This window comes from Triticum urartu, chromosome 2, assembly GCF_003073215.2.
Source record: "Triticum urartu cultivar G1812 chromosome 2, Tu2.1, whole genome shotgun sequence".
Taxonomy (NCBI): Eukaryota; Viridiplantae; Streptophyta; class Magnoliopsida; order Poales; family Poaceae; genus Triticum; species Triticum urartu.
This window is the reverse complement of record NC_053023.1, coordinates 178378287-178390774: the sequence shown is the minus strand read 5'-3', so window position 1 is coordinate 178390774 and position 12488 is coordinate 178378287. Positions and strand designations below refer to the sequence as shown.

Genomic DNA, 12488 nt, shown 5'->3' with positions numbered 1-12488 from the left:
GCCCTCGACCGGCGCGCCGCTTCAATGGCCGAGGCAGTGAGAGGTCGCGCCCAGCCTGGGCGGTCGTCAATGCGGAGTGGCGCGCACTACAACGGCCTGAATGTGGGCAGCTGACGCCGGGCGGGAGCACGCAGGGGAGGGGGTGAGGTTTTTTGATGGGCCAGGGCGATCACAAACGGGCTTGGGAGCGGTCCGGACTTACGTAAACCTCCCCCACTTTTGTCTTCGGTTTACGGGAGAAATCGCATCTGGACCGCTCCGTGGACCGATATAGATCGGCGGTCCGTCTTGGAGATGCCCTTCCATGAGGGGGAACTGAACTTGTTTGGTGTTCTCCGTGGATTGCTTAGGTTTGTATAGCATGTTTCTATTTTCCTTGGTTTGGCTTTGGCCGTCGGCTGGTCTGAATCTTATCTGAACATCATGGTTTCTATGCAAATGGAACAGGGGAGCCGAACACTGATGATTTCAGAGAAGAAAGCGGCTCGCAGAAAGGATACACTGCCCATCAGTGGATCACCACGGCGCTTGCTGCAAATTTAGCGGGAATCGTTTCCCTCCGTCGGCAAAACCAAAATCTCGCGCACGAGCCTTTGCAGCGCGGCGCACGACGAGCCGCCCTCGCCGACGGCCTTCCTGCACGCGGCGCTCGTCTCCGCGGCCGTCCTCCTCGCCTTCCTCCCTTCCTCCGACGGGCCGCCCATCAGGCTCCGCACCGCTCGCTCCAGCTCGGCCGCCTCCACGAAGAATCCCTTCCTCCGGTCCATCTCCAGCGCGACGGCCGCGCCCACGCCGGCCACGAGCTCGAACGCGTTCAGGTGCTGCTCCCCGTACAGCGGCCACGGGATCATCGGCACGCCGGACCACAGGCTCTCCAGGATGGAGTTCCACCCGCAGTGCGTCACGAAGCCACCCACGGCGGCGTGGGACAGGATCTCCCTCTGCGGCGCCCACGCCGGCCACACCAGCCCCCTCCCCGCGGTCGCCTCCAGGAACCCCTCAGGGAGCACCTCGTCCAGGTTCGCGTCCGTCGGGAGCCGCGTGCCGGCGACGGGCGGGCCTCGTAGCACCCACAGGAAGCGGTGGCCGCTGCGCTCCAGGCCGGCGGCTACCTCCCTCACCTGTGCCGCGTCGAGGGACCCCATGCTCCCGAAGCAGAGGAAAACCACCGAAGCCGGCGGCTGCGCGTCGAGCCACCGCACGCACTCGTGCGGCTGCTGGTCGTCCGTCGAGCCGAACCAGACAACCGGGCCGATCGCGTGTAGCGCCGGAGCAGGGCGTCCGGGTACGCACTGGCCGTCCGCGATCGCCGCGAGAATCGAGCTTTCGAGCTCGACTGAGGTGTTCACTATGACGCCCCTGGCTTCCATGAAGCGGCGGCCGTGGTACTCGAACCAGTCGTAGCTCTGGATCTTCGCCTTCACAAGGCATGCTGGCATGTAAGACGGCGGCACCGGCGGCAGCCCGGGCACGTCCACCGTGCTCTCCATCGCCTCAAACCCGGCACCCGTCAGATCCTCGCGGAGCGCCGGCAGGCGCAGCATGAGCGCCAGGAACGCGGCGGGGGAGGCAAAGTACACGTACGCCGGCACGGTGAGCTCGTGGAGAACGTCGAATAGGGCAGTTAAGAAGAGGTCGACGACGGCCGCGGCCACCCGGGACGACGGCCCCAGGCGCGCGATGGCCGCCTTGACGTGGGGCGCGTGGAGCTGGACGTACCGGGACGCGAATTCAACAGGGTCCACGCAGCCGGTGGGGTGCTCGACGGCGGGGAGCTGGAGGAAGCGGATGTCGAGGCCGGAAGCTGCCTCCCGGCGCACGTGGCCCTGGACCTCGGACGCCATTGCTTCGGATGGCGCGTGCATGACGAGCACGGTCAGCGTGAAGGCGCCCCGGCCGGTGGCGAGAAGCCTCTTGCCGGCTTCGAGCGCGGACATGAAGTGGCCGGATCCCCAGCTCGGGACGAGGACCACGGTTGGGCGAGACGTCATTGATGGACTGGAGTGGACACAATGGCACTTGGAATCTTGGTCAGCAGTGGCGAGCTCTGCGTTGGACAATTTGGACGGACCCTCTTGAGGCGATCACGTCAGGCCCCTATTTTATGCGGCTAGTGCTACCCTAGCTTTGGTCGCATCCAAATCGCATCAGCTTTGCCACCGAAAGGTACAGCCTGCCGAATACGTCGCATTTCTTCGAAAAATAACAAATGAGCATACGCAACGCCATATGTATATAGCAAAACTAAGGATTCTCCATTTTCGCTGTCATCGTACTAGTATGAATAAGCTAAGAGCAACTTCAACGGGCCGATCCAAATAAACAGCGATTTCGTCTGCTTTTTGTTCGTTTGGGTCGGTCAGACGGATACGGATGTCCGCCTTCATATTTAGACCGGCGCGTGCGTCCAATGCTGGCCTGAAGCTATTTTGACGGTGCAAAAAAAAGAACACATGCATATTAAAAAAAAGAAACATCATTAATTAAGCATTAAAGCCGGCCACGAAGGTCGGCGAGAGTCCACACGTTCACATTTGCATTTAAAAAAATAAAAAAGACTAAACTACGAGGCGGCGTGCTGCCCTAGATGTCGTCGCCTTCGGGGTCCGTGAGGTCGATGAGCGTCGGCACCGGCCCGGCCCAGGCGAACGCCGTGTTCCAGAGCGCCGTCATGTCGGACTGTGCCGGCGCGGGGGGGGGGGGGGGGGAGGGGGGTGCGGCCGCCTGTGCAGCCGCGGCCTGGCGCGCCTCCTCCTCGGCCTCGCGCTGCTCCTCCTCGAGGTCGCGCTCGAGCATCTCGAGGTAGTCGCCGTCGCGGCGCTCCTCGACCACCCTGATCTTGCGCTAGTGCTCGAGGTACGCCTGCTCCTGCGCCGGCGTCGCTCCCATCCAGACCGGCGACGCGCGTACCCACTCGCGCACTACTCCCGTCCAGGAGTAGCGCTCGATGGGGGACGGCTCGGGCTCCGGCTTCGGCTTGATGTGGGACAGCGGGGCCATCGACGGCACCAAGTTGTCGCCCGCCGCGAAGAGGGCAAGGGCCTGCGCCATTGCCGCCTCGTACCGAGCCTCCTCTTCCGTCTCCGCCCTGCACCGCTCGTCCTCCTCGCTCTCCCAGCAGACGGCCGCAAGTGCCGCCTGGTAGGCGTCCTCCGCCGCCTGGTCCTCCTCGCGAACGACGAGCGCCTGTGGCGGCGACCTCCAGTCGACCTCGCGCACGCCCCGTCGCCTCGCCTCCTCGTGCTCGAAGGCGAACCACCTCGCCCAGTTGGGCGAGTCGGTTGCGTAGGCGGGGTCGCGGCGCTGCTCCGGCGTCAGCAGCGCCCGCCGGCGCCGCACCTCCTCCGTGTGAGCACGAGCCGACCGCGGGGCCGCCGGCACTGGGATCCTATCTGGATCCAGATGCCAGTCGTGCGGCAGCGTCATGTCGGGATACGGCAGAGGCTGGCGGTGCTGCCAGTGCCACTCCGCCTGGTGCACTGGCACGTTCACGCGCTGCCTCTGCCGGCCCTGGCGGAGGCGGGAGGAACTCTGAGGGAAAAGGGGTGGCGGGGGACTTGCCCTTGGCCTTGCTGCCGCTGGCGCCGGAGAAGAGGCCCATCTCGCTGTGGTTGTGGTGGCTAGGGTTTGCCGGCGACGAGGGAGCAAAGGATGGCAGATGTGGACGGCGAGTTTGGATGAGGACGGTCCCATCGCATGGTCGGCTTAAAAAAGGACGAGTGTCGTCGCTGACGCGTGGGCCGTCGTCATAAATTAAGCTGACCGTGTGGGCAGCGGGTAGTTGGACGGCCGCCATGTGAGGACGCGGCGGATAGCGAGAAGGCGCGTGAAGCGTCCGTTCGGCATCTGCGCCGATGCATTTGGGACGTAAATTTAGGCTGCAAATGCGTCGGCATGGATGCGAGGCGGACGTGATTTGGGTTTGGATCGGCGCGTTGGGCCGCCACTTTTGTCCGCGCCGATCTAAAAAAGACGTAGATGGATGAAATGGGTCGGCCCTTTGAAGTTGCTCTAAGGACTTTGAAATGGAAAAATGAAAAATCATGACCGGGCAAAGACCGCTTCAAAACATTTCCCTTTTGAAGATGTTAAAGGACTTCCACGTGAAAAGAAAAAAAAAGAAAAGAAAAAAAGAAGATGTTAAAGAACTGACGTTAGATTTTTTGAGTTTTTCTTGGGTATTTTTACATCTCCCAGCGAACGCCCATAATTGCCATGTGAAAACAGATAAAAATGCTACTAGATTTGTCATGCTCTAAAACGAAAATTGACATATAGTGTAAAGATTGGCAGAAAATTACAAAGCTGCGCAGAATAATGGTCATGTGTTGGATCGGGATCTGGCGCCCTAGGCGTTCGCTGGGATTGCTTAAAAATGGACGTTCACTGGTTAGTGATGTCTTTTTTCTTTTCATCTAGAAGGATTAACGTTCTCCGCAGTTTTATCCTATAGTGTTTAAATGAGCTTATCCTCATGCACGGGGCGTCCCGTTCTCACGGGGTTGTACCATGCCCATGGGAGGGCGTCTAGCGAAGTGTCGTTTGAGTCCAACAACTAACTTTTGGGGGTTGGCTATTTAAGGGTCATTCTTCCACGTCGCTTTTAAGGGCAAATCTTACATGTTTCTACCATTATTCTGAGCCACAAACCAACTCCAGCAAATCCTTGTCTCTTCTAAGTGAGGTGGGGTGGGTGGGGGTTGTGGATGGATCTTGGAGCCGTTTGTTGACCATCTTCATTATTTCCCTCTTTTCAATCTCATATTTTCTTGAGTTGCTTCTTGTGAGATTGATACAGTGAGTTGAGCATACATTACTTGACCTTGCTTTGTATTTGTTGCATTGGTTTGAGCTACCCGCATCGATTTATTTGATTGAGAGCCCGCGAGTTTATTACGCTTGGAGGTCACCAATTCCTAGACGGTTTGGTGGTGTTGAGTTGGTGATTTCTTGGAGAAGTTTATGAAGAGGCCTTGATGGTCTTATGAAGTGGGTTGGAGCTTGCTATCTCCGGGGTGAAGAAAGAAGCTAACCATAGTGGATGAGACCTTTCCATTGGGAAGGCCCATCCATTGGGAGTGATCAAAGGGAGAATAAGGCGAGCCACTTAGTGACGCTCCGGAGCTTTGACTTCAACACCTCTTCAACAGAGTGTAGAGTATCAATGGATACTTGAACTCGGGAAAACATCGGTTGTCCCTTGTTCCCTTTACTTTATGCAATTCATACTTGCTCATATTAATGTATCTTATGCTAGTTTGAATTGCTTAGTTGTATTTTTTCATTCCACATTGTGATATAGTTTGTGCTTGCTAATTTACTTTAAGTGCCTATCTCAGTGAGCATAGACTGTTGATGCACTTAGTTGAGCCGAGCATATTAGGATTTTGTGCTTGACAAATATCTGTTTAGTTTAATTCCGCATTAGAATAAAGCCGATCTGGTTTTAAAACGCCTATTCACCCCCTCCCTCTAGACAACATCTACGTCCTTTCAAAATCATTTTTATGTATTATTGTTGACGTTGTCCTTGAGATGAGTAAGTAAGAAGCTAAGGATTTGCTGAACTTCAATCTTCCTTTGTGTCCGACTGAATTGATTTATTATGGAAATCTTCTTATCATGGCTATTTTTTACGGAAAATAGGGAGATTTCATAACTCAAGGTGGCTTTTCAGCCGTACACAAGTTTACAACTTTGTTTGTGCTTGTACCAAACCAAATGGCAGTACGGGGTGTACTACGCCTGTAGGCTGCGAGGCTATGCCTAACTTTATTTTGAGTATGCCTAATGTGCGTAATCGAAATCTCTCGTGGGTCCTCTAACATCAATGACTGGACGTCTCGCACAAGTGTCCTGTATCTCGAGCGGTCCCCATGACTCGCGTTTAACATCGAGACTGCCTGAGCACAGTCCAACTCAATGGCAATGGGTAAAACAGTGCGGTGAAGAGCAAGATCAAGGCCTTCCTTACACGCCATAACCTCTGCCTCTAGTCCATCATCGCATGTGGTGATTTGTCTGCATGCAGTAAAAATAATAGCGCCGGTATCATCTCGAAGCACCATTCCACCACCAGCCGCCCTTTGTTTCCTTGATATATAACTTTCATCGGTATTTAATTTCGTCCATCCATGGGCAGGCAGTGACCGGAGAATCTCCTCTTGCTTGTTTCCTGCATGTTGCATGTCGTAGCTGCTCTTGCTAGCTAGTACGTGCACCACCATTTTGCCTTTCTCAGTGTTCCTCGATGAATGTTGTTGGATTCACAGGAGAGAGTTTATATACCCCTACAGAAAGCGTCATGATGCTTCTGTTGGAGGGGCTAGCTTCCCATGCGTAAGTTCATTACAAACGTACCACACGCGCCACATGGTCATCGGCACCACCATGCGAATATTTTCCATGAGCGGCTTGAGCAAGGTAAAAAGGCACTCTGGTCCGGTGTTGCGAACATCATCAATATCGGACAACGGCCAGTCCAAGGCCATGGCATGCCAGATGTTCTTCACGAGAAGGCACCTACACATTGCATGGAAACTGTCCTCCCGTTCCACAGCACAAATGGGGCACACGTCAGTATGTTCATGGTGGCGAGAAAATTTATTTTCCCAAATAGCCAGAGAATTGGACACAAGCCTCCATGCAAAGACGCGGACCTTCGGGGGAGCAGGGCACCCCCATATAATCTTCCAGATGACGCGACGACCATCCGGTGCCCTGCTCATGACGGTTGCCGATGAACGCTCGTGCTCGTCCATGGCTAAGTGATAGGCGGATCGAACGGTGAACATCATGGGTAGCCTTTGTCATTTTTTAAGGACCCATGCCTTCGTCATGGAAGTTCCACCAAGCGGGATTCGATGGAGTCTCTCCGTCCTTGTCATTCGGCCTCCGCTAATGACACTCCGTCTGGATCATTCATGTGTTGCCAAGCAGATCTCGCCAAGGAAGCATCCATCATCCTCACCAGGGTGCCGCCGAAGAGTCTTTGTCCTAATCATCAAGGCATCCAAGCCAAATGGATCCCAGCCACGAGAGTCCCCGTCCTCCTCGATGGGATATTTTTTGTTTCATTTTTCATTTTTTTTGTTTCCCTATTCATTTTCTTATTTACGTTTATTTTGGGAAAATATGTAACCATATTTTTAAAAGTACATAGTCATTAGATCATATATTGTATAACACATGAGTAATTACTTCAAATGCATGATTTTTTAATACATGAATATTTTTCCTGTACGTAGCTGAGAATTTTTAAATACAAGCTGAACATTTCTTTTGCATATATGACACATGTTTTTTTCCTTTTTTGGTTATTGTTTTTTATTTTCTTTTTTTGCTTTGTTTTCCATTTCCCATTTTTGGAAAATATGTGCCATTCTTTTTCAAAATTTTATGAACATATATTTAACATGTATAGCAACTATTCTCGTATATATTACATCGTTTTTATATACATATATTTACAGTATATTTAAAAAACGTTCTTTCTATATATGTATGTGAGCATTTTAAGTTTTATATATACTCTGTTGTTAAATTGATTTTAGTAAAAACTTATTGAATAAAAAACATATCAGTATTTTGTTATAAAATGTTTCTTTTTTGTAACACGATTTTTTATTTCCCTATTTTTAAACTAAATTACTAATTATTAGAGAAATTTTGAGGTATATAAGAAAGGGAAAACTTACATTAAATTTTATAATGGGCGGCACCAGCTGCCGGCAGTTCCCACTCCTTCAGGTGGCGTGGCAAATAGCATCTCCTCCCACATTTTTACCGCCCGAGACCAGTGCCAGCCAGGCCTAGTACGACCATGAATTCATGAGCAAGATCACAATCACAAATGTTGTGTATCGCTCATTGCGAGCGTTAAGGGTCTGATCACCCACTACACCAGGAAGATGGTCCAGCCCATTAGAACCAAAGCGAAGCGATGCTCAAAGAAAATCACATTTTTAAAATTTGTTCGGAATTCCATAAAAATATTCCCATTTTAAAAATTCGTGCTCTTATACAAAAAATGTCCACATTCTCAAAATTTGTTCGGAGTTTCAACAATAATTTGTTTCCAAAATTGGTCACACACAAAAAATGTTCCAATTTTCAAAATTTGTCCTCATATACCCAAAATTATTGCATTCTCAAAAGTTCTTCACAGTTTTGAAAATCTTTTTGTTTCCAAAAATTGTTCACATACAAAAAATGACCCATTTTCAAAATTTGTTCTCATATACAGAAAATGTTTGCATTCTCAAAAGTTGTTCGAAGTTTCAAAATTCTTTTTGTTTCAAAATTTTCTTCAAATACAAAAAATATTCATGTTTTCAAAAAATGTTTAGGAATTTCATATGATTTTTGTGTCCTTAAAAAGACATTCGGAATTTAAGAAAATATAAAAAAAAATCCTTTTTCGTGATTTTGTTCACATATCCATGTTTTCATGTTCGCGTTTCTTGAACTTTTCTGAATTTATGAACATTTTTCGACTTTATGAGTATGTTGAAATTCATGAACATTTTTCAATATTATGTTTTTTTGGAAAATGTAATGATTTTTTTGAATTCAAATTTAAAAAAAAGTGTGCACTTTTCCGAACTACATAATCTCTACTCTTATAAAAAATGAGTTGGTGATGATGGTGTGACTGCCATTCTGGAATATAGACCATCCGATCTATATCTGACGGATAGAAAGCAAATCATGACAATTTTGCAAAAAGATACCCGCACCACTCTCCGTATTTGCTGATAAGGCCTTCCCTTGTTCATCTTCGTCTCCCACGAGATAAACAACTCGTATAAATGCATCTTGATGTTCCGTGCAACGCATGGGCCTTTTGCTAGTAAAAAACAATTTTGTGAATAGAACGGAAGCAAAAGAACCGAAAAGTTTTTTATGAAATAAAACATGAAAACATGATTGTCCAGGTTTTTTAAGAATTCTCGTGCAACTTTATTAATGCATCAAAATATTCATAGGGATAGGTTTGGATCATAAGTGTTCCCTAACCATACATGGCGACCTATATGTAAGTTACATGCAAAATTGGTGAGATTGTGAGCTCCAAAATTAAAGTTCTCATGTTAAAAAATAAAAAGATTTAAACGCCACCCTACGCTCCGTTATTTCATGTACAATTGCACCATGTCTTCCCATGAGTGTTGTGTGATATCCTTCACGACACCATGACAATCTGAGGCAATCCAAAGTTGCTACACGCCCAAGTCCTCGGCAAGTGACGATGCCTCCCGCAAGCTAGAGTCTTAAGAACTACTCCCTCCATTCCATATTAGTCGTTGCTGATTTAGTTCAACAATGTACTAAATTAGCGACAACTAATATGGAACAGAAGAAGTATCACTGCACTGCTTTCCTATTTAACGCATTCCGCGTCATCATGTCGGAGAAACGCACACAAGCGACCGGAGCGAGCCATTTTGAGTATTCCCACCTAAAGCTTTCACATTCCAGTTTAGGGAACCCTTTTTTACCTGGTTTTGCGAACTTTCTAGAAGGTTGCCGAACGGGTCTTTTAGTTGCATTTTCCTTTTCCTCTTTTTCCATTTCTTTTTCATGTTCCCTTTTTCTATTGCTTTTCATTTTTCTGTTCTTAGTTTCTTGTTGATTTTCCAAGTTTTTGTCAAAAAATGTTCACGTTTCTGAAATTTATTCGAAACTTTTAAAAAAATCATGTTCTAAAACTTTGTTCATAAAATCCAAAAATGTCCGCATGTTTCAAAAATACTTTGGGAATTTCATAAATGTTTGTATTTTCCAAAAGTTCTTCAGAATGTTTTTTTATTTTTTAAAATTTGAGAAAAATGTTTAGGTTTCAAAAAATGCCCGTGACTTCAAATTTTGTTCGGCAGTTTCAAACAATGTTCCTGTTTCCAGAAATTGTTCAAAAAAATTAAAAATGTTTTGTCTAATGTTCCTATTTGAAATTTGTTAAAAATTGTTTATTTTTTTTAAAAAATGGGAGTTTCAAATGTTCATGTTTCTAAAAATTGTTCGTGTTTCCATATGTTTTGTAACTATTAAAAATGTTCGCATTTTAAAAATTGTACATGATTTTTTTTAAATGTTTGCATTTCAAAAAATGTTCCCGTTTTCTTAAAAAATCACGAATCTAAACAGGATTCTTGATTCATAAAACATTCATTTTTCTAAAAACAATATTTTGTGTTTGAAGTTTTTAAAAAGTATTCGGATCTATGTTGGTATTATATTTGAAGTTTTGTGTTGCTGGAAAAGCAGGTCTCTCCCTAGCTGAACTGGTAGTAGCATGTTGACTATATCATGAGATCTTCGGTTCGATGAAAATTTGCCGCAGAGAGGTAGGTGTATAGGAGATCACATCACTGAAGGTCCTTGGTAGGCGAGCGAGCGAGGCGCCCTAATGGGCCGGGCCACTATGCTAGCGACCGAACGTGGGCTGTAGGCGACGCGGGCCTTATTGTTCCCAGCGAGAGCAGCACCCGATCACAATGGGTATGTTTGCTTTTTTACTTTGGAAAAATATATAAATCACTAAGGCCTCCTTTGGTTTGTAAGATTTTTGTAGGAATTTTATAGGATAGGATTTGCAAAGAAAAAATTCCTTTGAAGCCCTTTGGTTTGTAGGAATGGATTCCTATTTCTATGTAGGATAGGAATCAATCCTTCATGTTTTAGAGAAAAAAAACATTATCCTAGACTTGATGGAAAAAAAATCCTATCCTATGCATCAAATGGCATCTCTTTCTTTATAGGAATTGACATGTATGTCATCTCACTTCCTATGATTTTTCTATTCCTATAAAATTCCTATCCTATGAACCAAAAAAGGTCTAACTAAGGAGTACTATTTGCAAAGATCACTCCCACCTCACCATGTTACGACAAGTGGCGCACTGCATACGCACCACTTGTCGAAATTCGGGGGTTTCCCATTTTCTGTAGATTTTCTTATTCAAAACGTTTTATCTCTTAAACAGTGCGTCCAAACCTTGAACTGTTTTCACCGTTGGATTCCTCGTCTCGAGATCTTCAAAATTAGATCCCATGTTGATAAGTCTCGATGGGTCAACACTTCCTGTATCTGGTTTTGGCTTATTTTGACTCCTTGTAGGGGCTCATGGCAGTCCTGTAGGGGATCCAAAGGCTTTCCAGCAGTAGCGGCAGCGGGGCAGGAGAACTTTTTCCATAAAACTCGAATCGGGAGCACGTTTTTCCATTATCCGAAAAGGCACAACCGTGTCTCTCACAGAAGCAAATCATTGCCTTCACGAGAAGCAAATATGTGTTGGAAATATGCCCTAGAGGCAATAATAAAATGATTATTATTATATTTCCTTGTTCATGATAATTGTATATTGTTCATGCTATAACTGTGTTATCCGGAAATCATAATACATGTGTGAATACATAGACCATAACATGTCCCTAGTAAGCCTCTAATTAACTAGCTCGTTGATCAATAGATAGTCACGGTTTCCTGACTATGGACATTGGATGTCATTGATAACGGGATCAAATCATTAGGAGAATGATGTGATGGACAAGACCCAATCCTAAGCACAACACAAGATCGTGTAGTTCATTTGCTAGAGCTTTTCCAATGTCAAGTATCATTTCCTTAGACCATGAGATCGTGTAACTCCCGGATGCCGTAGGAGTGCCTTGGGTGTACCAAACGTCACAACGTAACTGGGTGACTATAAAGGTATACTACAGGTATCCCCAAAAGTATCTGTTGGGTTGACACGGATCGAGACTGGAATTTGTCACTCCGTATGACGGAGAGGTATCTCTGGGCCCACTCGGTAATGCATCATCATAATGAGCTCAATGTGACCAAGTGTTTGGTCATGGGATCATGCATTACGGTACGAGTAAAGTGACTTGCCGGTAACGAGATTGAACGAGGTATTGGGATACCGACGATCGAATCTCGGGCAAGTAACGTACCGATTGACAAAGGGAATTGAATACGGGATTGATTGAATCCTCGACATCGTGGTTCATCCGATGAGATCATCGTGGAACATGTGGGAGCCAACATGGGTATCCAGATCCCGTTGTTGGTTATTGACCGGAGAGTCGTCTCGATCATGTCTGCTTGTCTCCCGAACCCGTAGGGTCTACACACTTAAGGTTCGGTGACACTAGGGTTGTAGAGATATTAGTATGCGGTAACCCGAAAGTTGCTCGGAGTCCCGGATGAGATCTCGGACGTCACGAGGAGTTCCGGAATGGTCCGGAGGTGAAGATTTATATATAGGAAGTCCAGTTTCGGCCATCGGGAAAGTTTCGGGGCTAATCGGTATTGTACCGGGACCACCGGAAGGGTCCCGGGGGTCCACCGGGTGGGTCCACCTATCCCGGAGGGCCCCATGGGCTGAAGTGGGAGGGGAACCAGCCCCTGGTGGGCTGGTGCGCCCCCCATGGGCCTCCCCCCTGCGTCTAAGGTTGGAAACCCTAGGGGTGGGGGCGCCCCA

The 12488-nt window shown here is 47.6% G+C and overlaps 1 protein-coding gene across 1 annotated transcript; it reads right to left on the bottom strand.

Moving 5' to 3' along the window:
- Positions 1-410: 410 nt before the first annotated feature.
- On the bottom strand, positions 411-2234 carry LOC125536626 (anthocyanidin 3-O-glucosyltransferase 2-like). Its single transcript, XM_048699879.1, has one exon. It carries the CDS (start codon positions 1989-1991, stop codon positions 540-542), a length of 1452 nt encoding a protein of 483 aa, XP_048555836.1. The 5' UTR covers positions 1992-2234; the 3' UTR covers positions 411-539.
- Positions 2235-12488: the final 10254 nt, after the last annotated feature.